We start from the raw sequence: 25,310 nt of genomic DNA on the forward strand, positions 1-25,310 counted from the left end.
GGTGCTGAGGGCCGGATGAAGCCCCACCAGCCACAACAGCCACAGCGCCAGGCCGAACGCAGGGGCTCCCGCCCTCTTCTCGTGGGCATTCCCTGCTGCCCCCCTTCAAGTCCGACTTCCCTAGGTAAACAGGAAGCCTGGGGTGACTCCAGAAAGGAGACAGCCGGCCTCAGTGCCTCTCTGGAGGCTCGTTAAAGTGCAAATTCCTCTCCCAGGGCTCAAGTACGTAGCAACAGAATCCCTGGGAGTCCGGCCCTAGGTGCTGGCAAACCCAAGGGCCTGGCCAGGGAAGCAGCCCGGAAGGGAGGGGAGGCTTCCTTCCGTGGAGCAGGCCTCCCAGGTCCCTGGCTCCTCTCTGAGCCTCAGTCTCCTCATCTGACTGATATGATAATAATTCTACCCAAAGGATCGTGGAGACAATTAAGGCGCCCAGCATGTGGTGAAGGATCGATCATTGCTAGGTATTGTTACTGAAGGCTCCCCTGCAAACCTCCTTTTCTCCATATGTGAAATGGGGGGGGGGGGGGAATCACATCTTTCAAAACAGCTACTCTACCTTTTAGAGCATACAAGCCAGCTCAAGAAGCACTCTTTTCACTAGAACAGCTTCATAATGTACCAAGGGACCTTCAAAAAAAAAATAACGTGTGAGGGAACTTTTAGATCAAGTGGCAGAGTGCACGCTCAGCATGCACGAGGTCCTGGGTTCAAGCCCCAGCACCTCTGCTAAAAATAAATAAGTATGCCTAATTACCACCCCCCTCAAAATATAATAAGACAGATACACGTGAGAACCTTATATGTGTCAGGCTTTGCAAACAATTCTGCCTGATTGGTAGTATTACCTCCATTTTAAGGTAAGGAAACTTACATTTCACTTTGCTAAAGGTCACATGTCTTCAGGGATAAAGCAGGATTTGAACTGGAACTCAGTCTGGAACCCGCCTGTGCTGCCTCTGTAAAGCTGGTTAGGAACTGTTTGTTGGCAGGGGTGCCTGCATCTTCCCAATTTTTCCAGAGTTATAAATCCATGTTAGTGTTTTCAGGCAAAATCTGTTTATCTAAGAAAGTCTTGCAGCTAACAATGTTCTTCTAATTTAATGAAAGAATGCCGATGAGAAATGGCAGTGTTCTACAACTTGAACTCGTTAGCCCTCAACTGAACATAAAATAGTGCTCAAAGGAAATAATGCTTTACAGTTTGCAAAGGAAGCAATGTCATTTTCTTGCTCACTCCTGAGGGTGCTTGCCTCCGCTCCGCTCAGCTCAGTGATCTGCACTCTCCGCTAATTTTGTCAACACCCTCGCATTTGGCACAGCACCTTACTTCACCTCTCACCCCCCAGAGTCCCACCCTCAAGGCTGGGCCCCTGGAACACCCAGGGGACTGAGTTCCCACAGACGGAATGCCCTTCCCACACAACACCCATCAGTCAGCACAGGGCTTTGCCCGAAGGCAGGCTCTCCATCAGGGCGGTTTGAAACCACGCGGTCACGATGGTCTTCATAAAGAGATGAGGGAAATTGAAGGCTACAATACCTGTGTAGTTCAGGTTGCCCTGCTCTGGATAACGTTCTCTTTCGCATTCAGGAAGAGGGAAGGAGCCACCCCTGACAGATTGGCAGAGGGAGGCCAGAATATCCTCTAAGGGTCCTGTCATGCACAGGACACTCTCACCGGTGCTGCGGAGCTGGCCTGGGTGAAGACCTGCCCTGCTCTAACAAAGCTGACTTTCTCCTGGGCCAGAGGTACCCAAGGGCAGCCAAACACAAGGGACGACTACATTCCGTCTGGGATCCACAAATTTCTACTCTGTGCTGGAAATGTCTGCTGTCACCACCTAATCATGACTTCCATCGTTAACTCTCCTTGAGTCCTGGCTAACTTGATGGTGTCTGGAAAATAATTGTTGTTTTTTCCCCTATACCACATCTTTCTTATTGAGTGTCAAAGTAGCCTGAGATGAATTTTAACAAAGTCTTTCAAAATATTCCACCTTTTGGAGACAGATCAAATGGTAAGAGTAAATTACTAATCACACAAAGTGTTTTCACACTGTTAATTTGAGTTGGTAACTTTGCACAATGAGAAGTGAAATTGTAACACATACGAGGGTAAAAAAGCTATTTGAGCCCCACACGCATGACTGAAGAGTCATCTAGTCTTTCCTATTTGCTGTTTTGTTCACTTCTGCCTTCCACAGCTATTTATTTTAATCCATTTCTCCAGATGGATCTTAATGAACTTTAGCACTTCCGTTGTGCCCTTCACCTCAATGCGAGCAAAACATATTTGTTTTCTTCTGTTATAATTGATTTATTTTTCCATCATTCGAGTTTGCTCTTCACAAGTCACATGTGGAGTATGGAATGTTTGCAGCATGTATAATTGAGCCATTTGGAAATGGTCCACTTCTCCAGAACCTCACTGATAGGCACATTAATTAAGTCATTCTGCAGTTTAAGGGCAGAATTAAAGCTGAGTCTTGACCAGAAGAAAGATGGGTGGTGGAAAGAAAGACGCAGGGATTTTAAGACAGAGCAAGAGTGGGGGAGAGGGTGAAGATGGACCAGGGGTGCAGTAGCTCCTCCTCCCAGGTAAGGATGGAGGTGACCACCCATTGATGATGACATCTCAGAGATAAGGCAAAACTACCAGGGAAAAATGCATAGACTGTCCTGTCCACAGCCACCTGAGTTTTCCACGCTGTGCATAGTGTTTCAGGAGTTCCGCCCCCTTCAGCAATATAATGACATCCAGGCTCCCACAGCTCTGCCCTTCCCATTCCCAAGGGAAGAGGATCCTGGCTCAGATCTCAGCTTCCTCTCTAAGGCTTCCTTGGCACCCAGTCAAGCCCAAATCCTCAGATCCATGTCCCTACACAGAAATCTGACAATGCCCCCCACCTCCAGCCAACCTCCTCCAGACAACACCCTGCTCCCTCTGCCATCTCCAGGGCTACTGGCTCAGGAAGCTTCCAGATGTTCTCCAAGCACCAGAACCTCGAGAGACCCCGCTGCCATCAGGAGGGCTGGGAAAGAGACCCTGAACTCTCTCAGAGACCAGAAGTCCAGGACCTGTGCGAGGCCGGTTCTGGGGACCAGAGAATAAATGCAGCCCTGGAGGCCAGTTATTTGCGATGCTGAGGACAGAAGCGCCACCTCGGGGAGCGCCTTCCGCTTGGCCACCCCGCCTGCCTGAGCCCCCGAGGTGGTTACTCCCTCTGGAACTGCCCCGTGACTCATCTTTTTGTCCCTCTGGTCCACACTGTGCTGGGCCCTGGAGAGCTGAAGGGCACTTCCTGTCCTCAAGCTTGCTCACGTGGACTTGATCACAGGACGCGCTGGGACACCTCCTGTATCGTTCTCCAGCTTTTACTTTATGATTTACCTTCTTCCCGTGGGGTATTTGATCTCAGCTACTTGAAGGCAGAAGAGGCCCCGGCACCTGTCCAACAGGCACACCGTGGACTGTTGGGAGTGTGACTTGTTCTTGCATCCATGCCGAGATGTTAAGACGAGTGGTAGGAAAAGGAATGGCTGATGACAGAAAGAACCCCTTTCTTGCAGAGGGTTTGCAAAGAACAAGGAGAATTAGGCACTTTTTAGAAGAAAACAGAATTCAAAACACATTATTTTCCCTATCTGAACACTCCATTAGATGTGAATTACCTAGCGTTCCTAGTTCCTTATGGCATTTTACATAAGCAGACACCCCCCAATGACAGAGAAGAGTGTTAACATCACAGGTCTGGACACAGGTGAGGACAACGGTCCGCAGTGGCCAGAGGCTGCACATGTGTCATTTCCTCTCTGTCTCTGCAAATCCAGAGCCTTCAACTACTCAGAACACCTGTCCTCATTCTGCAGAAGTGACAAGTTGCTTCACTGTAATCTGGCATTATTGTCCCTTGGCACCCAAAACAATGTATTCACTCATTTATTCATCTAATATTTACCAAAAACCTACCAGTCTCTGTGCAAGCACTGGGCTAAAAGCTTGGAAAACAAAGTCATAAAATGTACTTACTGCCTTCAAGCAGCGCTCCTTCCAATGGAGGCGAAATATTGCACCCTGAAGAGGTGGGGTTATGACACATGCTACAGGAATGGAGGAGCCCTGGGAAGGTGCCCCAGGAGCTGAGTGTAGCATGTGACTTGGGACTTGAAGGATCCTGTAGGTGGAAAATAGACCAAAATATTCAAGGCACAGGAAGTAGTTTGTCCCAAGGCAGGGAGGCATCAAAGTACCTGACGAATAGTGAGAAATGCTGAACGTTCTGTTGGAATGGACAGTCAGCTGTGTGTGTAAGTCTGTGTGTGCGTGTGTGTGTGTGTGTGTGTGTGTGTGTGTGTGTGTGTGTGTGTGTGCACGCACAGCATGCATGTGTTTTGGAAGGAGAGGATGATGAGGCTGGAGAGGTGGCAAAAAATCTTGACTCCCTGCCTCATTTATATTTTATCCAGTAGATAAGGGGAAACCAGCTGAATGTTTTCAATCATGGAAATAAAATGGTCAGTGTTGGTTTTGGTAAGGTTGTTCTGGTATGAAGAAAGAATCAGAGGAGTGCCCCTCCAGAGCCAAGAAACCAGAGTCTCATCCACATGATTGCCTGCCAGTCCCAGGAAGAGCTGTAAAGGCTTGGATTAAGGCCAAGTGATGCTTTAGAGAAAAATAGAAGAGAGAATTGATAGACCAGGTACCCCATTGGTGAGGGTCAGGGAGACAAAGAGGGAAGGAGAATTTTCAGGCAAGTCCCGGTAGGGTGCACTTACAATAAGAATACTGGAAGAGGCTTTTTTTTTTTTTAATAGACATGGGGAGGATAAACTTCCATTTGCATCAAGAAATAATAATGTTATTCATGTTGTAATTTTTTGGCATCTGTGCAGTGAACCCCTTCCCTTGAAATCACATGGTGTCAATTTCACGCCTGGGGCAAAGTGCCCAAATTAAAGACATCCTGCAGTTATTCAAGTCACTTTCCTTGTCTACAGACTTTCCTTTCTTCCACAACAGATTCCCACTGTCTCAGCCCCTCTTTGCCGAACCACCAATCAGAGTTCAAGCTTGGAGCATTTCTGGGCTCTGATGCAAGTATGAGTTCTATAAAAAGACATTTAAAAACAAGGAGCAATGTTGCCATTTGCCTTTAATGGAAAAGTGGCTAGCAGTTACATTAAAAAAATTTTTTTTTTTGAATTTTATTTTTTTAAAATTTTTTTTATTGAAAAAAAACTAAAAACTATCCAACTTCTAGGCAATCACTGTTTGAATTTTCAGAAACACACATATACTTGAAAATCAACAGTCTGTATAAAAATAAACTCTGAATGTGTGATTAAAAAGGGCGACCCCTAGTCTTTTCAGCTGCACAAATGCATGATATAAAGAAGCTGAGTCCATGGGAGAAGGGGTCTATCCCAGGGCAGAGGGGGCTTTGGTCTTGGAAGACAGAACTTGCTTGAAGCGTCGCTTCAGGTCCTGCATGTTGGGAGAGCGGGGCCGGGGGATGATGGAGGCTCTTCTCCTCTCCCCGCAGAGGTTGTGCAGCTTGCTCACTTCTTTGCAGAGATGCTGAAACACATCACAGACGTCCTCATAGTTTTCACTGGTGGAAATTTCCAGGAACAGACTGCCCAGCTCGTTGGCCAGCTGAACGCCATCACATGTCTGCACCTGCCGGGCGTGCAGGAGGTCCCCCTTGTTGCCCACGATGATGACCGGGGCCTTAGAGTCGGGGTGGATCTTGCGGATGTGCTGGTACAGGGGGCGGATGGACAGGTAGCTGTCATAGTCTGTGATAGAATAGACCAGCAGGAAGCCCTCTGCCCACTGCACGCACTTGGACAGGGAGTCAACAGCCTGGGTGAGGCTGTCTTGGACCTGAAAAGAGTGAAATGAGCCTGGATCAAGGAAGCCCTCGGTAGGAGAGACTGGAAAGACCATCAAAGCAACCCTGGAAAAAACGTTTGAAAAAGAAACCTCTAAATATAGTCTTCAGATTCCACCCAGCTTCTGCACAAGGAGGCTTTTGATATGGAAAGATCAAATTCTCAGGCGAACTCCTTGCCTGGATTATTTTATTAGCTGTTACCAGTGGATTATTTTTAAACCCCTTGCTTGGCAGGTGGTCTGTGATGCTTGGTGGTGGACTGACTGAGGAATGACTTCAGTGAGAACTTCCGAAATCAGGATGGCGCAATTTTTTGGGAACTAACTCAGAATAAACAAAACTTTGAAAATTAGCCAAGATAAATATCTCTTCCCAAACCCATAAAAATATTTTTAGCTTGTCTTTCTTGAGAATGTTACAGAAACAAATTCTTTCCTTCTGTGCTACCACAAGACCTTTCGCCCCAAGAAGGGAGAGCAATTAGTAACTTGTTAATCAAGTTACATTCCCCACTGCTTGCCAAGGGGTTAATCTGATTGCAATTACTGTGGAGGGAACAGCTAGAAATAGGAGCACTTCAGCAGTCCTTGCTAGGGGAGGAGACCCTCTCCAGAATCGCACCCCGATAGATTTGTTAAGGGTTCCAAGGCTAAGCTGCAATCGCAGTGAAGAGACCCATCTAACCAATGATGCCCTGACCAGGGCTGCAAAGAGACACTAAGCGTCTCTCCCTGTTTCCGAGGTGTCGACAGTAGGAGGCTGCCTCTAACCATCCACGCTCCCCGCCCACATCGTGAAGAATTTCTAACACCCAAGGACTGGCCCCACCTGGGGACAGCCCACTCCTCCATCTAAATCATGACAGCGTGCTTAGATGTCTGGAAGCAGGTGCGCCGTTTGCTCCTGGCAGTCCTTACCTGGATGCCCCCGGGGGTGTCCTGGATCTGCAAGGAGAGCTGGTCTCCCTCCACGTAGACAAGCCGCGAGTACAACTTGCCTGGAGAATGAAGGAGAGCTTGGTTTTTTAATTCTCACACTCTCATCAGGAAAAAGAAAATCAGAGCATTCAGCCCCAACAGCAGGAAATAAATCTAACCTGTATTTGGTTCATAATCGCCAATAAATCTCTTGGTCAGGAAGCGCACAATCATTGCTGAAAAGGAAATAGGAAAATCAGCTGAAGGACCAGAAGGAGACGGTCAGACTGGGACAGTCTCGGGGAAATGAGGGCGTGACCGACCGCTGGACCCTGGATACTGCCCTCATCCTCAGGCTCTGCAAAGCCAAGGGTGCGGCCGTGGCGGGTGCGACTGTGGGTGCTCTCCCCGCGGGACCAGCCCCCGTTCTCCAACAGGTGCCCCCTCGGCTAAGGCCAAGGAGAAGCAGCGGGGAGCCAGGCGGGCGAAGGGAGGCCCGCACCAGCGAGGAAACATCCCGGTCCCCTCTGGCGCCCAGCCCTCCCCTCCGCCGAGAGCCTGGCTCTTCCCCGAGCCCCCACTCGTCCCCGGGGCACTCACCGCTCTTGCCCACGCGGCCGGCGCCCAGCACGGCCAATTTGATGTCCTTGGGCAGGAGGTAGTCGGAGGAGGACTCGGGGATGGGCGCGAGCAGAAAGTGTCCGGACATGGTGGGCGGCCGCATGGAGCGCGTGGTCGAGCGCTGGCTGGGACACCGGTGTGCGAGGACCGCGGCGGCCGGCGCTCGGGTCCAGGCCCGCAGCCTTTAAAGGGCTGGGCGCGCGGGGGGCGCGGCGGCCGCCTCCCGCTCCTCCTCTTCCCGCCCCTTCCCGCAGCGGCGGGAGGGGGCGGAGCGCAGAGCCTGGGACACCGCGCCCCGCTCCCCGCCCCGCTGCTTGACGAGCTCCGTGGGGCGGCCTGCGCGACTCCTGGCCCCCTGAGCCCCGGCCGCCCCTCCCTCCTCCATCCCGCAGAGGCGAGCCTGGGTCACTAGACCAGTGGGTGAACCTGAGATCTGAATTACGAGCTGGGAGATGAAAGGAAAAAGTGCCATCGGCCGGATGCTTCTCCAACAATGGGAGGGATAAATTCCTGTCGAATGTTGCCCTTTTTTATCTTCGAAAGGTGCTGAGGGGTGACGTTAATGAAAAGGGAGGGAGGGGGAAAGAGCCCTGACTTAGTACAAAGGAGCTGCAGTCACTGTGACCTTGCTTCAGATTTGAGAAGGCCTCTTGGGGCAGTCATTGTTTACAGCTCAGCCTCCAAACCCAGCCGCTGGCCGCTGGCGCTGGTTAAATGGACTCACTAGTGAACCCCAATAAGCATTCCATCCATGGAGAGCTCTGGCTCTGGACTAATTCTCCACCAAACACCGTCCTATGACTTGGGTCATGCGTTTGTTTCATTATTCAAGTGCTTATTTCTCCATGTAAAGTGTGGTTTAGGGTGGGCATGGAAGAGTAGTAGTAAGAGGACACAAAAGCGAAATACGGCCTGGCCTGGGTTTTGGGACCCCAGCGCGACAAGGCAAAAAAGCCTTGGGATTTATCCTTCCAGGTTAGAAGACCTTCATGCCTCCGGCCTCCTGTGCTTCTATTGTTCAATGGCCTATTAGACGCCCCCGCCCTTAATGGCCCCTTACACTGGTTGGATCAGTTAGCATTTGCTGCTTGACAAGCTGCGCAAAACTTAATGCCTTGAAACAAAAATCCCTCACAGTTGCTCACAAGTCTCTAGGTCTGTGGAGTGGCTGTCCCAGTCCAGTCCAGGCTCAGCTGACCTAGGCAGTGATCTTTCATTCCTTCACGCATCTGCAGAGCTGGCAGGGGTTGGGGGCTGGTGGCTGCAGAATGGTGTCCTCAGGCAGCCGGTCCACCAGCATAAAACTGTGGTGGTGGGAGGGGCAGTGACCGAGTCACATGTCTCTCCTCACCCAGGAGGCTGGCCAGGGTCATGGTCACTGAGTAGTGTTCCAAAGAGAGTGAGCTGATGTGTAAAAGTCCTCTTAAGACCTGGGCTCCAAGGTGGAACCCATCGCCACTACTGCATTCTGTTGGCCAAAGCAAGTCATGGTGCCAGCCCAAATTCATAGGGTGGGGAAACACGCTCCACTCCTTGTTGAAGGGAGCTGCAAAGCCACATTTGAAAGGGCTCAGATGCAGACACGGGTGGGGAATGGGATCCATTTTTGCAACGGACCACACTAACGAGTGTGCGAATGTACCTCCACACACCACGCAGCCCGAGCGCACGACCCCGGGGTGAGACCCTTGACACTCACTGCTGCTCAGTTCTGGCCACTGAGGTGGCCTTGACTCTAACCCCCTCACTTCCACGTGGATTAATCACCAAGCTCCATCACTTCTCCTGCCTCCATTTCTTGGTGTCTCATTCTCTCCGTCACTCCTGCTCTCACGTCCCACGTGAAGAACCCAGCAGATGCCCTCACATCTCAGTGGCCAGAACTGAGAAGCTGGGAACTAGTGTACTGAAGTGCCGAGCGAAGAATTGGGGCTGCCATGACCAGCTCTCCCTGGAGGCTACACTCACCTTAAAAGTCAAGAAATTAGAAGAGGGGGTCCCTGTGGAGCAGGATCATCGGAATCTGCCAAACACCCTTCACTTTCCTCAAGTGAAAATGCAGGCCTTTTAAGGGAAAACACAGCCCTTTCTCGGCTGAATCTTGGGCCTACCTCCTTACCTCATCCCAAGTATAAGATCATTTTAGGTTAAGGGTCACCCATGAGGAAGATTCCTAAGACTGTTCTCTGCCCGGTCATAATTATGTCCCATTTTGCACTTACATTGCACCTTTGCTCAGAGAGCTTAAATTGTTACTCCATTGCTTCTCCTTGGAAAGCTTTGTGTCTGCAAATATACAAGCTCACCCATGACCTCTTAACGCAGACAATATGCTACTGAACTGCAGAATTATAAATAGCTTTGCCTAAACTGTTGCTGCTTGTGTTCTATTTCATTTTGGGTTTCTTTGTGTCCAGAATTATGTAAAATTGTGGTGCAACCAATATAACACAGGCATGAAGTGGTTTTAAAAAGATAATAGGGATGTGTAGGCACAGATATGAATACACAAATCCGTGGGTGTGTAGGTGAGTGTGAAGGGTAGAATTTGGTAATATGCAAATATCAGGTGTGGGTGGTTATTAACCCTTCATCAGCCAAATAAGCTCATTTCTAGCCCTCAGGCAAAACTTGCCAAAAGTCCTCCCCTGCTTCAAGAACGTCCTGCTGTCCTTCACCTAACATCAACTACCTTCCCTGTAGGTCCTAAATCCTTAAATACTGAGCTTCCTAGAGACTCAGACTGTCTTTAAGTGTTTTCCTCAGAAAACTATGCTTCTGTCCTTTACCAGCCCCCTACAATGCAGCAGTCAAAATTCCTGAATATCTGCTCTCTGTAAAGCTCTGTTAAGTGCTGATACAGAACACAAAGAACAGCTTCCTGTTATCATAAACATTCACTGAGGACGTTTAAGACATACCTGCCTGCATTCAGACACCTCCGGAGTGACGTTAAACTATCATTTATATATTCCTGTTGAGTTTACAAAAAACCCTCAAGTATCTTAATTCTTCCTTAATTAACCCTGTGAAATGGGTAGAATATCTTCTAAATTGAGGTTCAGACAAGTTTAGCAACTTACTCAGTCACAGAACCATTCAGCAGTGGGTACCTCAGTAGGGGTTCCTCTCATTTCAAATCTTCACCAATGTGGAGAGCAGGATGAAGAATACTGGTCACGTAAATGGAATGACAAAGCAGGTTGGGGTGAGAACTCCAATACAGGTGCAACAGGGAGAATTTAATCTGAGTGGGTCTATTTCTGGGCTCTCAATTCTGTTCCATCGATCTATATCTGGTATCAAAAATAGTACAGTATTATACCAATATCGTACTGATTTTGATAATTATAGCCTTGCAGTATAGCTCGACATCAGGACAGCATGATACCTCCACCTTTGTTCTTCTCAAAACTGCTTTGGCAATTTGGGATCTTTTGTGGTTCCATATAAATTTTAGAGATATGTGTCTCAGTTCTGTGATGCCCCTGGAATTTTGATAGGAATTTCACCGAATCTATAAATTGCTTTGGGTAGTATTGTCATTCCAATCCATGAGCATGGAAAAATCTTTCCATTTATTTGGTCTTCAATTTCTTCGATCAATGTCTTAAAGAGTTTTCAGTGTACAGGTCTTTCACCTCCTTGGTTGAATCCTCTAGTTCTAATTGAGTGCCTTTTATTTCCTTTTCCCACACACATGTGGACATTAATTTATGACAAAGGAGCCAAGAACATACCATGGAGAAATGATAGTCTCTTTAATAAACGGTGTTGGGAAAACCAGACAGCCACAATATGCAAAAGACTGAAACTAGACCACTATCTTATACCGTACACAAAAACTGACTCAAAACGGACTGGCCTGAAGGTAACACCTGAAACCACAAAAATCCTAGAAGAAAACATAGGTGATAACCTCCCTGACATCAGCCTTCATGATGTTTCTGTGGATCAAATTCCAAAGGCAAGGGAAACAAAAGCAAAAATAAACAAATGGGACTACATCAAACTAAAAAGCTTCTGCACAGCAAGGCACTATCATTAAAATAAAAAAACAGAGATATAAACTACTGTGTATGAAATAAACAAGGATATACTATACAGCACAGGGAACTATAGCCATTATTTTGTAATAACTTTTAATGGAGTATAATTTATAAAAATACTGAATCACTGTGCTGGACACCTAAAACCCGTATTGTAATTGACTATTCTTCCAAAAGAAGAAAAAAAAAAAAAAACCACCATGAAAACGCAACCCACTGAATGGGAGATACTTGCAAATTATGTGTCTGGTAAAGGGCTACTATCCAAAATATATAAAGAACTCATACAACTCAACAACAAAATTACCCAATTAAAAAACAGGCAGAGGATCTGAATAAACATTTTCCCAGACATTCAGATGGCCAACAAGCTCACGGAAAGTTGTTCAACATCACTAGTCATCAGGGAAATGTAAATCAACCAGAACTGTATCACTTCACATCTGTCAGCATGGCTACTAACAAAAAGATAAGGAATAAATGTTGGCAAGGATGTGGAGAAAAGGGAGCCCTGTGCACTGGTGGGAACGTAAACTGATGCAGCTACTATGGAAACAGTAGGGAGGTTCCTCACAAAATCAACAGACCTACCATATGATCCAGCTACTCCAGTTCTGGGTATTTATCCAAAAAATACAAAAAGACTAATTCAAAGATACATGCATGCTTATATTCACTGCAGCATTATTTACAATAGCCAAGATATGAAGTATCCATTGATGAATAAACAGATAAAGATGTGGAATATGCATACATATGCAAGATTACTTCCTAGCCACAAAGAAAAATGAAATCTTGCCATTTGTGACAATATGGACGGCCCTCAAGGGCATTATGCTAAGCAAAGTAAATCAGATAAAGACAAACACCAAATAATTTCACTCATATGTGCAATCTTAAAAAAAAATGGACAAATAAAATAAAACTCAGATACAGAGAACGTGTTAGGCATTACCAGAGAGGATGGAGGTTGGAAGGTAGGTGAAAAGGTTGAAGGGGGTAAAATGGTGGGGATGGTAACTACACTTTTGGTGGTTATCACTTTGTGCTGTATATAAATATTAATTCACACCTATTTTGTTACACTAATTTTATCCCGAGAAAATCTGAAGTGGGGGGTGAGTAACCAGAGAAAGCTACAGGGAGAAATGACATAGTCTGCAAGCATATTTGCTAGATGGAAACACATGGGTAGAAAATGTTTTATCAAGTTGAGAACAGCATGAGCAAAATCATGAAGGCAGGAAGCATACGGTAAGCTTGGGAAGCATGAGCAGTCTCAAAGATTAGGATGTGGTAGATGACCCAAAAGGCTGGGGACCAGACTGTGGATGGCAAGCAAGACCATGCTAAGGAATTCATCTGGAGGCTATGGAAAGCCATTGAACTGTCCTCAAGGGTGGACGGTACCACACACAAGTGTCAAAAGCCATCATCTCATTTTATGGACAGTAAGGAGTACCCCGCTGCATTTCTTTTCCAACCCAAATGATTTCCATAAACTGCAATCATGCTAGTAAAGTACTATGAGAGGATTTTCTCTGTGCCTTTTCCATTTGGGGCTTTATGAGATGGTCTATCAATTGCTCCTCACCACTTCGCTGTCTGAAAAAAGAATCAATGCGGAACCTCAGACTGCTTATTCACTGTTCCATGACACATTTTCCACCTTAGCAGTAACAGCTGCAGGTGCTGCCTCACTGTTACTATTCACAACCAAGCAACTAAGATTCTGAACGTCTCTTAACAGCATCATTTTTCTTCCCTTTAAGTGGGACTGGGATGAAGGAATATGCTATAAACACTCCAAATAAGTCAAATTGTTTAAAATTCTTTCTCTTGTGCTCAAGTAAGACAAACCTAACCTCTGATATTTTAGCAATTCTTATTGTTAAATTTTAGTAATTGTTTATATTTTAGAATCTTTTCCATCCAAATGCAGAGAAAATGCTAATCTACACTAGTGGGAACATGAAACTGATGGGTTTTTTGGCAACAATATACAGGGGAAAATTGCACAAAGTGTGATATATTTTACTCAACCCTTGGAATTGCGTTCAACTAAACAAACAGCTGGCCTTAATACCTAGCTAGATCAAAAAAGAAAGAACTAACAATTCAAGGAACCATGCAGCCTCATTCAGTCATGGCTTACTAAGAAAACTTGGTTTCAACTCTACTCTGCTCAGAACCATTATATCCCAAAGGAGGTGCCCAAGAGGGAACTGGAAATACGTATCTACAGCTTCAGAGAAAGTGAGCTTGAAATCTGAACCTCAAGCATGTTAGAGATGGCTAGAAACATAAATTTCGTGGTTCTCAAATTTAATCATGCATCTCAACCACCCAGAGCTTGTGGAGTGCTGGGCCCCAACCCCAGAATTTCTGATTCTGCATTTTTACCAAGTTCTAAGATGTTGATGCTGCCTGCTGGGGAACCATACTTCAAGATCACCCAGAAAGAACTTAGGAGAGTGACAGGTGTGGAACAGCAAGGAGAATCCAGAATAAGGAGGGTAAGGGGGAGTCAGATAGGTAGAAGCCGGGTAAAGTATGATAGCAGAAGCCTCTGGAAGAGAAAAAAATTGTTGGCTGTCAAACATCAGGGAGATAAAGTAAATGGAAAAAAGGTCTCTAAATTTAATTAGCAGGTATTTGGTAACTTTTACGAGTAGTTTCATTAGAGTGGTGTAGGCGGAAGCCAGATCTGCAGAGGGAGATGGAACTTAAGCTACAAAAGAAACAAGGAAAAGCTGTTTGCTTCATCTGCTGGCATTCCAAGTCTGCAGGCTGAAGGCAAGGAAGCAGCAAGTGGAAAAGGTCAAGGAAACAAGAGGCCAGGAGTAACCCGTGAAAACAAGAGCCCCTTGAACACCAACTCTCCCCTCTACTGCCCTTTGCCTCTCCTTGGTGCCTTGTTTTGCCTTGGTCTTTACAGGACTCCCAGCCTTACTGCTCCTCCTAGATTACAACCTCCTTAATGGTGCCTGACCTCCTTGAGTACAGTAGGTAACAATGAAGTATTCCCTAACTGAAAGTACCGTAGATGCAAGTTGATGACACTCCCCAGCAGAACACAAGGTAGTGGGAAGCCAGCCACCCTCCACAGAAAGGGGCAGAGGAAGGAGTCTGCTTATTTTCACACAATGCTAAGAAAGTCTTGGCTAAAATCTGAGACTAAAGGAAATAAATCACGGGGAGCCTGTTTATTCCAGAAAAAATACCAAGTTGTCAAATACAAAAGCTCTGAGGCAAGTGTGCACTTGACATATTCAAGGTGCAGCAAGGAGGCCAGCATAACTGAATCTGACTGGGGGCTGGAAGTGGTACGAGGCCAGAAAGGCAGGCAGACGCCAGCTGACATGGGGCTTTGAGCAGGAGTATAAAGGTACTTCAGTATTTGGAGGTCAGAAAGGCAATGAAGCCCAGTACAGACTACAGCAGAGGTAAAACAGGAAGCCTTCCAGAAGCTGAGGCCAAACTCAGTAGAGCATTTTCTCCCACCAGATTAGCCTTAACCAAGACGAAATGGTAACGACCAGTGCTGAGGAGGCGCAGACACAACACTTCCACTCACTCATGGAGAGCAAACTGGCATAACCCTTTAGGGCAATTTATCAGAATGAACCAAGAATCTGAGAAACATTTTAAACTCAGTATTGTGCATTCTCACATTGTGCATGTGAGAAAATCTATCCTTAAAGGATCAAAAAATACCTTTTAGCATATTCATAGTATGCCACTGACAGTATTTTAGAAAATTACTGCACTGTACATCAGATGGAAGAGCTCACATTTTCTGATTATCTGCCCTAAATGTAACTCCCTTTAGTTCTCTTTGCAGCCCTCCCTTTTCTCAGTGTTCAGCATCACCAGCCCCTCTGAATCAAGGTAACTTACACTCCCATTTCCTCTTTGTCACAAATGTACTTCATTTGGTCCTGGTTAAATACAGAATCAGAGACTCAAAGTGCACAGATGATGTCTAGGAATCACCTGGTCCAATCCCAGTTCACAGATGATACTCTCCTTTTACGGAGACAGAAAGCAGGGTTAACATGAACTGCTGAAGAACAAACAAAAAATGTTTGAGGTCTCTTGATCTTTCCACACCACATGGGGGATTGATAATCCCAATTACTCCTGAGCAACATGGTGATTAGCCCTCAAAACTCAGAGAAACACTACAGTAAAATCCATAGGAAAATAAAATTGGACATAAAGTAGAATAAAAATGTCTATTAAAGAAAAAAAAAAAAGCAGTGCTTTTCCCATTAAAGAGCATTTATGGAATGCTTACTACTTGCCAGGCACTAGGAGTGCAAAATTTAGTAAGGCACAGTCCCTAACCTCAGGTCTAGTGGGGAAGGCAGAAGTTTTCTAAAAATTGTAAACACCGTAAGAGAAGCTAACACACCTGTCCTGGGAACAAAGATATGGGGGATTTCACTCCATCAACCCAAGGCCAGAAGTAATCTCTTTGATTACAAACACTTTCATTCCTCTCCTTGAAATACTTTTATCAGGAACGGTTCACCTATGACTCAAGGTGGACAAGCAGGAACTCAGCAAATGAACAAAGTGTAGGTATTTCACGCAAAGTCAAGTACCTGTGTAAAACAACTGGGGTGACAAAGAGCCGTTCCAATAAGCAAATTTTCCTAAAAAGTTAGAGTATAATGTAGGAAAACAGGAAATAGAAACAATTTAGTAGGAACCAGACTAGTTACATATCCTGGGAAGAAATGAAATTATTAGGAGCTATGTATTAGTTGGATTTCTAAAATATTCTTGTTGTGGAGTAAAACTACAAAGCTCTGAACTAGGACAAGATCATGCAGCAAAAGCCAGCAGTTACTGACCATTCACCTGTGACACCGTGTTGTGTCCCCTACTTGGATTCCCAGAGAAGCTTCACAACCACCCTTGGAGGGTGGGGAGGGCACTTTCACTACCCTTTTCACAGGCAAGAGAAGCGACACACAGGTTAAGCCACCTGCAGCATAACCAGTAAAGGTGAAGCCTTGAAGCTGCCCTAAGATTCTAAGGGAGAAATGAAGTGTGTGACCAAAGGGGCAGGCCTGGAAAGAAGAAAAGGCTGTTAAAGATACACAAGAAACAGAATTTCAAAATATGCAAAGTGACTGAAAAGAGTTACAGTAACTTCAACTGGGTGCATAAGTGGTGCCATCAACTAACTTAGATCAAAGAACAGACCAGGAATGTCAACTGACGCAGTGTGTAAGGTTCTCCTTGTTTTCTGTGGTGGTGGTGAATGGTAATTTCTGTTGTCCGATATGTTTAAACATAAGCCTCCACCACTAGATACACATCCTTAAAACTAATAACCATCATTTACTATTAGGCTTTAGCCCCTCACCAAGATTTAAAACCAGGTTTGCTGGATTCCCAAGCAGTCCTATTACCATCACTTTACTCGGCAAACGGAAGGCCACCAACACTAGTGGTTTTACCTATTCACAGCATTTAACAGGTTCTTGTCCTCAAGACTAACAGTGGGCAGAGAACACTGAACACAAGAAGCCTAGGTTTCCATTTTAAATAAACTTGCTACAGGTATCAAATATTGAAGGCAGCTGGGATGGGATGCTATCAATTTCATTTTGGACGTCTGCCATATCCAATTAAAAATATCCAGGAAGTAACAGAAAACCTAAAATGTGTCCCAACTATACAAAGTAACTTCAAAATGTTCTCATTACTATGAAGCACTATAGCACTAATGATTAAGACCTGATGACGCAGCCAGACTTTCTGGGTTTGAATCTTTGTCTGACACTCTGCACCTGCAACATTGTAAAATGAACAAAATAAATTATTCCAAGTTTTTTATGAGTACATTATGTAAAGTGCTTTGAATACCACACATTAAACATATCAGTGTTTATCCTTGGTTGAAATAAAAAAGGTATTCAAATGATCACTAACACATTTTCTGAGCCCTGTTGCAAGAGGGGTCAAAACTCAGCACTAGTATATAACTCAAAGGATGGGGAGGAGGCTTTAAACAATGTATTTTTAAGTAATAGGCTTCAAAGCTGAGTTCTGATTCTCAAAACACAGCTATTTATAGTGCAATTATGAGTAATAAACTTTCCCTGTGCTTAAATGTAATGCAAGAGATATTTCACTTATTCTTTAAACCCTTATTTTCATAGGAATTTAGAAAGACTATTTTCAAAACTAGTATAAGTATTTAATAAATATCTGGCAGTTTCCTAATCAATGGACTATACCGCACGATAAACCACCTCACACCTTCCAGGAAGAGAAACACTAAATTTGAATAAAGATAACACCCACTGAATTGGGACACAATTAAAAATTGCTTTAAATAGTTCTTTGGGGAAGGGGACAAACTTCTACTCAATTAAGACAAACATTTGTACAGTGCAGGTCTTTTAATTTTCTTTACACCTCTCATGCCATGAATTCATAGGGAATGGGTTCCAACAGTTCAGGCTCCTTTCCATTGGTTCTCACGAAGTGGGCTTCTCTGGGTGGAGCAGGCTATTAAAAAAAGGCAAGAGAATAATTATGTAAAATACTGTACTCTCCTTCAAAATGCTCTCAGCACTAATAATATACTTGATACTGAAACCATGTCAAGTACTCACCTGGCGCTTCAGCTGAACCCAAGTACCTTTCTCTTTGGCTTCCTTCTTTTTCTGATCATTTTCCCTCACTCGTTTCAGGAAGCTATCTCGGCTTTTAGAGTGCTTAATATGCTCAACACGCACATTAATTCTCTTGGCAAGAATCTTGCCCCTGGACAGAGAAGAAACTCTTCTAAATGCTTCATCAAAAACATAGCCAAAATTCAGAAAATTGTTTCAGCAGTTTCATTTATTAATCTCATTGGATGAGGCCTTGAGGCAAACATCCCCACTGTTAAGCTCTCTTCTGATGAGGTGATAAGACTCTGAAACACCAAATAATTTAACCAAAACCAGACTGCTAATAAAATGTACACCCTATTAAACCCTTTATACTCTGGAAACTAGAACTGCTTAGGAACAAATCCCGTAAGACTTTCCCGTTAAGTTTATTGTTTCCTCTGACAGGTTACAAGACAAACACCCAGTTTGCTTGAGTTTTAAAAGGATGTTTCCTTTGCCCCACTTGAATGACCAATAAAGACATAAGTCCAATTGGCAAAGTGAAAAGGGGGTATGAAGGAATACTAAGCAGCCACTGAGAAGCATGACATTACTTACTTAACTTGTTTGTTTACAATAATGCCAACAGCATGCTGGGTAACATTGTAGACTCTTCCAGTTTTGCCATGGTAACATTTGTGGGGCATTCCTTTTTGAACAGTACCGGTTCCCTGTTAAGAAAGGAGATAAATGTTTCATTTTTTTTTAATTGAAGTATCTCGGTTACAATGTGTCGATTTCTGGTACACAGCATAACATCCCAGTCATACATATATTTGTTTTCATATTTTTCATTAAAGGTTATTACAAGATACTGAATATAGTTCCCTGTACTATATAGAATTAATGTTTTTTCAATCTATTTTTATACACAGTGGTTAACATTTACAAATCTCAAACTCCCAACTTTAGAAAGGAGATATTATGACAACAATTTCCCCTTCCTTTTAAACCCAAAGTAACTAAGATACTCTAAGATTTTTTTCGTTAAATGGCAACTCAAGAGCTTTCAGAGCCGGTGAAATATTTTTTTCACGTTGCTTTAAAGCATCAAAAGAGACAATCATCATTAAGCTCTAGACTGCCAGGACACATTTAAATATAAACTCTCATGATTTACCCCTCTCATTTTCCCACTAGCTGTTAAAAAGAAGTAATGAGAAAATTCTTAGACTCAAGAATTGCACTCTGGTTTCTGAAAATAAAATTAAAACAGGCGTTTCTACACTCTCATTACCTCTTCTTCAGGAAATAGATTTTTCTTCATTTAGGAAGACAAAATATAGCCAAAGATACAAAATACACTTGTATTTGAATTAGATTAAACCCAACTTTTCTAACTTCTAATGTTATTCTGTAGGATATGTCCCCAATTTCATATTTTACCTTGATGTCTACAATATCACCTTTCTTATAGATTCGCATGTATGTAGCCAAAGGAACAACTCCTGAAAAACAAAAAGATCCCAATATAGTCAATATCAACATTAAAAAGTCACAATTAAAAAAATTTGTAATCCTTCCAGCTTTCAAAACACACTTTTTGCCAGTTATGTGTTTTAAAGTGATTACTATATAAAATTCATGCTTTTTATTTACAAGCCAGGTGGATGCTGGTTAATTAATGCCATTTAAAAACACCTTATATGAACCACAGCACGAAGTTAATAAAACACAAATGTATGCCATGCTTGCTCCCAAGAGGGGTGAATCTACTCACCATGTTTCCTAAAAGGCCTAGAGAACATGTAGCGGGTGCCCCTCCTCTTTCCCTTTGTGTTGGTCATTCTGGCGAATTACTGAAACCAAAAAGTATAGAACAGTCAAAATATTACTGCAAAATTGATACTTGCCCTTTAACCAAAAAATGTGTAATTACAAATGCATGCATTTCAGTAGGAACATCAGAATTAGTGAACTATCTTAAAAAGCTGGCTCACCAATCAGTAGTTCTTTATAAAGGAGAAAAAAAAAAAAACCTTGTCATTTTACCAAGTAAGATCTTTACCACTACTGCCTAAGCTCTACAACTTTAAAATGCCTAAGAAGCTGAACTGGATGTTAGAACCCAAACCAGTACTTTCCCTTTTAGAATATAGAATCACAACAGGACTGCTACCACAACACATCTGAAGAACCAGCCTACACTGCCAAGAACACTGGAATTTTGCTTAATTTTAACATAATGGATTAAACCCCCCTTCCTCATCAACCTAGTTTTCTGTGACCAATTTCTTATACAGCATCTATTAACTGTCAAATATCCCCAACTTACTTCATACATGATTACTCAGTGGTTTACTAGGAAGCATACATAAGGCCAAAGGGAGGGAAAAAAAGGCTTTATAATCACTGAACTGATTTTGACACAGGTTTGGCACTTACTTGCCGAGAGACCTACATTTAAATTCTGATTCTCGTATGTAAAATGGAATTAATACTTATACAATTAACTGAGATTATGCTGCTACAAAGTACTGAGCAATTCCTAGCACATGGAAGGTGCTAACTAGTAAGCAGGACTTAACTTTATCTAAGAATTCACCTATAGGCTTTTAGAGTTGAACGTCTCACTTTTCCCCAAAATGTCAAAACAATGGTTTTGATTATTTCCAATCATCCAAGGGTAGAACTACCACAGCTGGCAACTACTCCTATCACAAGGCAAAAATGTACCAAAACGCCTTTTAGGTTGCTGACAGTGTTCTAACATAAATCAGTCTCCCATTCACAACAAATGCACACTTCACTTTAAAAGGCAATTAAGCATCTATCAAGTACCGTTTTAATTCCTAACTGCATCAAGTTCATACAAACTTACATTAAGTTCATAAAAAGGAGACGTGTTCTGCAGGTCCAAGTCACTTTACGGAGTCACAAAGTGACAGAACCAGTAATGGAAGTCATTTTTGACTCCTGAGTCCATGCTCCTTCCAATGGACCCACTTTCCGAGTCAGAAATCCATCATGATCCAATATACATACAATCGAAGGCGTTTCTACAAACAATACTCAACAACCCAAGCAATGGTGTTTCAGATTTTATACTACTACCTCAAATGGGACCCACTGGGGTGCAACCCACAATTTGCTCAATTCTGGTAGCTCGCTGCTACAAACTAGACAAAAAGACGCAAAACCAAGATCTAATTGGTTATTCAAGAGCTTTCCCCTTAAACTTCTAAACCAGGCGCAGATATTCAGGAATTCTTTCGCTCAACACTTGGTGTCCTGGCGTTAACAAAACAATCAATACCCGTGACAAACAAAGTTCTTTCCCTTAGCCCAACTGCGATCCCGGGCCAAAATTAAAACCACCAGAACTCATTTTCGTGCATCAGTGACAAGTGGTCTGAGGTTCCTCATCCAGGTCGACTCATTGGGCACCAGTGCGATTCTCCGACCACGACCCCAGACTTTCACACGCACACACCTAGCGGGAAATTAAAACGGGCCCCTCGATTTTAACCTGTTTCTTTTACCCCAAAGTCCCTACCCCAAAGCATTACAGTTCTGGTTCTAGAATACAGGTTAAAACTCCACAATGAAGGAGTTCGAAAGACGTGAGACCACGCAGCCCCAGAGCCTGTCCGCAAAGGCCTAGGGTAACGGGGCTGAAGCCGTGGCCGCACAGGAAAAACTCCCTTTCCCGACTGACCCGAGTGGCCTCAGCCCCGTGCGTCGGTCTCCTCTTCCCTGAGCCTGTCCCCACGTGGGGCCGCAGTCGAGTCCTCGGCCCCCGGGCGCAGGCCCAGGTCCGGCCCCGCATCCGCCGCGCCCCGTCTGGACGGACACAGCTCCACCACCCAGGCCAGCGGGCCCCAGCAGGCTAGACAGTCTCCCTAGGGCTCTAATGTCCCACTTCAGCGGCCACAGGGTTGGTACTCACGCGTGGGGGACGAGGGGCTCCGGGAGCCACGCGAAAGGCCTACCTGGAAGATGGCGGTTCCGGCCGAAAGGAAGGAGGCGGGGCTGTGGCGCGCGCCTTACAAGGGCCCGAGGGCTGCCCGCGGCACTGCCTGAAGAAACGCTGGCCGACAGCCACTCTTTTCTGGGGAAGTGCGTCGTCCCTGAGAACGAGGGGGATCTCGTTCCTGTGAGGATATTTTCCTTTCTTGCGAAAACGAGGCAGTAGACCGACACAAGCTGACACTTGGACCTTGCCAGACAGACCGGAAAGGGGCCTTCAAGGGCGACCCAAGGAACCGACGTCCCGAGCGTGCCGACGTCCGCCCTGCGTCAGACGCCGCGCCGGAAGTGGGTGTGTGCCTGCGTCCCCGGGCTCCGGGGCGCGGCGTCTCACTCGCCGTCTGAGCTTTTCGTCGGCTCCTGACGGCCGTCTGTAGAGGTGGTTACGTGGGGACAAAAGTAAAACTATGGTGAAGAAAGCGTGTTATCCAGCTTGTATGTCTTTCAAAAGTTTTTTTCCCCCCAGTGCTTCAAAACATACTACTCAGCTGCTGGTAGGTGCGCGTTACAGCTGCTTTGGAAAGCAATTTGGAGAAATCGAGTGAAACCGAAAATATCGAAATACCGAATTCCAGCGTTCCCTCTTAACTTTGTATCTTACAGGAACTCTGATATGTAGGCAAAGGTCTGTACAACAGCAGATGCGTAGAAATAAAAAATTGTAAATGTCCTACAATAAGAGCATGAACACATGAAAGGATGGAATATATGCCAGGAAGTCAAGACTGAGCCCAGAAATGTGATGAAGCAAAAAGAGGGAGATGTATAATACACACAGTTGGACAATTTATATACATAGAAGTTTAAACATGCAAAACAATACTATATATTGCTTAGGAATATATGCATAAGTAGTGAAGTAGTCAAGAATTAGCAAGAGAATGAAAATCAAACTTATAATAGTCCTATCTGGTAGGGAGGGGACTATAAAGAAAGGGATATAAAGGAGGTTTTAACTGTGTTGGCTATTTTTAAACTGCGTATTGAATACATGGGAGGCTGTTATTTGTTACTATACTCTTTAGTATTTTATTAATAGAGATTTTTAGGGTAGTTTTAAATTTACTTAAAAAAAGTTTTTTAATGGTACAGAGAATTCCCATATGCTTGACACACAGTTTCTCTTGTTAGTGTGGTACACTTGTTACAATTAGTGAACCAATGTCGTACATTATTGTTAATGAAAATTCATAGTTATTCAGATTTCCTTGTATTTTATCTAGAATCCTTTTTCTGTTCCAGGATCCCATCCAGGATGCCACAATTCAGGTAGTTATCATGTCTCCTTATGCTGTAGTGGTTTCTCAGGCTTTCCTTATTTTTAGTGCCCTTGACAGTTTTGAGGAGTCCTGGTCAGGTATTTTGTAGGTTGCCCCAATATTGGAATTTGTCTGATATCTTTCTCATGATTGTATGGATTATTTTTATAGTGTATTTTCTAACAATTAACTAAGCAACAAAAATCTTAACCTATTTGAATTTAAGGAATGTTATCCCAGTGATTTCAAAAATTGTGGTTTTTTTTTTTTTTTTTTTGGACTCACTCCCCTATTGCACCTGGGACTTGTAATTTCTAAAACTTGCATAGGTTCAAAAATTTTGAATTTATATATTCGGTGACTATAGTCTTTAGCCCTTAAACTCACTTGCTCAGGAACTTGAGAAGGAATAAGGATTGCCTTCATCAATTCTTTTAATGCCTCCTTTTGGCAACTACATTGTTTATCCAGCTTAATTTTTAGTAGTTCTCCATTATGACTGCTCCCTTTCAACTCCCTCAAGTCATTCTGTCTTTCATATTGTTCTTGCTAATGTCCAACCTTGGATAAATGCAGCCCTGACAGCATTTCCACAGTTGAGCATCATGGAAGAAAATCCTGCCAACTGGCCAGCTCGTGTCACTGTAGTCATTCCTGGGCTATATTTTTCACACACAAACCTGTTTTCTTCAACACAGTGGTTTTTTTTTAACACAGAATGTTTTTAAATTTAAAATATGTTATGTAAAAGTCAAGATTTCTGGCTTCTCTTGAAAAATCAGGAGATTTGTCAATGTAAAGCTGACAATCGTGGTGGCAGAATCCAGTAGCTACCTGCTTTAAATGGGGCGTGTGTTCTTGAGTTTTGTGTCCACTCAGCCTGCCTCAGATGTGGACCTGCCTTGCCCCTAAAGGCAACTGAGTTTGCGGCCCCCATGGTCAATTCACGATCAACCGTTCTCAAGCAGGTACTTAGCAGTACTTAGCATTGCCTCGGCAGTTCCAGAGGTAGTTGTTTACCTGCTCTGTGAAGACTATTTTATATTTTGTCTTAGGTTATCAAATCTACTATCCCTTCTCTCCACCTTTTTTAATCTCATCAATTCTCTTCTTTTTTTCCTACTCTTCTTTTTTAATTGAAGTATAGTCAGTTTACATGTTGCATAAGTTTCTGGTGTGCAGCATAGTGTTTCAATCATCCATATACATACATATATTCCTTTCCATATTCTTTTTCATTGTAGTTTACTACAAAATATTGAATGTAGTTCACTGCTATATGGTAGAAACTTGTTTATCTATATTATGTGTAGTAGTTAGTATCTGCAAATCTTGAACTCCTGATTTATCCCTTCCCACCCTCTTTCCCCCTTGGTAACCATAAGTTTGTTTTCTATGTGAGTCTGTCTCTGTTTTGTAAATAAGTTCATTTGTGTCTTTTTTTTTTTTTGATTCCACATATAAGTGATGTCATAATGTATTTTTTGAGGGGGGTAGGTAATTAGGTTTATTTATTTTATTATTTATTTATTTTCCACCTTTCTTTCGGCTAATGCCAGCCTCATTGTTATCTGTGTACAAATGTGCTCTGGTCGTTCCACCCAAAACCCACAGCCTTCTTCTTTCCAGCCCTACTTGACCTCATCTTCCCTTCCATTTACTGCTCCATATTTTCTTCCATCAAACTTAAAAAAAAAAAAAGAATCCAAACAATCCTATGAACTTACTATTTTTGTACATTAGAAGCTATCAGATTTCAGCAGTGTTGTGTGGCTTAACCTAATAATGAGTAAGCACTGCCTTCTCTTCCTCATCTCCCGTCCTGTTTTCATTTCATCTGACCTCTGCCCCAGTCGTGCCACTAAAACTTGTCTTGTCCAGGGCATCCACTGCTTCTGTGTTGCCAAAACCAAAAGAC

At 43.9% G+C, this 25,310-nt stretch overlaps 2 protein-coding genes and 2 non-coding genes across 5 annotated transcripts; all 4 read right to left on the reverse strand.

The window, feature by feature from the left end:
* Positions 1 to 4,809: 4,809 nt before the first annotated feature.
* On the reverse strand, positions 4,810 to 8,464 carry RASL11A (RAS like family 11 member A). The gene is made up of 4 exons (XM_010977100.3): positions 7,415 to 8,464; positions 6,994 to 7,050; positions 6,815 to 6,894; positions 4,810 to 5,887 (listed from the first exon to the last, which is right to left on the reverse strand). Exons 1-4 carry the CDS (start codon positions 7,536 to 7,538, stop codon positions 5,420 to 5,422), a joined length of 729 nt encoding a protein of 242 aa, XP_010975402.1. The 5' UTR covers positions 7,539 to 8,464; the 3' UTR covers positions 4,810 to 5,419.
* A 9,423-nt stretch (positions 8,465 to 17,887) lies between these two features.
* On the reverse strand, positions 17,888 to 22,251 carry RPL21 (ribosomal protein L21). Of its 2 annotated transcripts, none has more exons than XM_010977099.3 (6): positions 22,097 to 22,251; positions 19,885 to 19,963; positions 19,551 to 19,612; positions 18,723 to 18,835; positions 18,123 to 18,273; positions 17,888 to 18,015 (listed from the first exon to the last, which is right to left on the reverse strand). In XM_010977099.3, exons 2-6 carry the CDS (start codon positions 19,949 to 19,951, stop codon positions 17,926 to 17,928), a joined length of 483 nt encoding a protein of 160 aa, XP_010975401.2. In that variant the 5' UTR covers positions 19,952 to 19,963; positions 22,097 to 22,251; the 3' UTR covers positions 17,888 to 17,925. The 2 variants fall into 2 exon arrangements, with proteins under 2 accessions (XP_010975401.2, XP_031321654.1); XM_031465794.2 differs by having other exon boundaries at positions 22,054 to 22,120.
* On the reverse strand, positions 18,552 to 18,678 carry LOC116157323 (small nucleolar RNA SNORA27). The gene has a single exon (XR_004141351.1). It is a non-coding gene; the product is annotated as a small nucleolar RNA SNORA27 (small nucleolar RNA).
* On the reverse strand, positions 19,169 to 19,240 carry LOC116157319 (small nucleolar RNA SNORD102). The gene has a single exon (XR_004141346.1). It is a non-coding gene; the product is annotated as a small nucleolar RNA SNORD102 (small nucleolar RNA).
* Positions 22,252 to 25,310: the final 3,059 nt, after the last annotated feature.

Source organism: Camelus dromedarius, chromosome 13, assembly GCF_036321535.1.
Source record: "Camelus dromedarius isolate mCamDro1 chromosome 13, mCamDro1.pat, whole genome shotgun sequence".
In the NCBI taxonomy this organism is placed as follows: domain Eukaryota; kingdom Metazoa; phylum Chordata; class Mammalia; order Artiodactyla; family Camelidae; genus Camelus; species Camelus dromedarius.

Excerpts from the sequence above, each read along its gene's own strand:
- RASL11A (XM_010977100.3), bottom strand. The coding sequence starts at position 7,538 with ATGCGGCCGCCCACCATGTCCGGACACTTTCTGCTCGCGCCCATCCCC. Across the intron at positions 7,051-7,414 it reads CGGCCGCGTGGGCAAGAGCG|CAATGATTGTGCGCTTCCTG; the intron begins GTGAGTGCCCCG and ends TTTCCTTTTCAG. Across the intron at positions 5,888-6,814 it reads ACACCCCCGGGGGCATCCAG|GTCCAAGACAGCCTCACCCA; the intron begins GTAAGGACTGCC and ends CACTCTTTTCAG.
- RPL21 (XM_010977099.3), bottom strand. The coding sequence starts at position 19,951 with ATGACCAACACAAAGGGAAAGAGGAGGGGCACCCGCTACATGTTCTCT. Across the intron at positions 19,613-19,884 it reads TAGGCCTTTTAGGAAACATG|GAGTTGTTCCTTTGGCTACA; the intron begins GTGAGTAGATTC and ends TTTGTTTTTCAG. Across the intron at positions 18,274-18,722 it reads ATTGTAAACAAACAAGTTAA|GGGCAAGATTCTTGCCAAGA; the intron begins GTAAGTAATGTC and ends TTCTCTGTCCAG.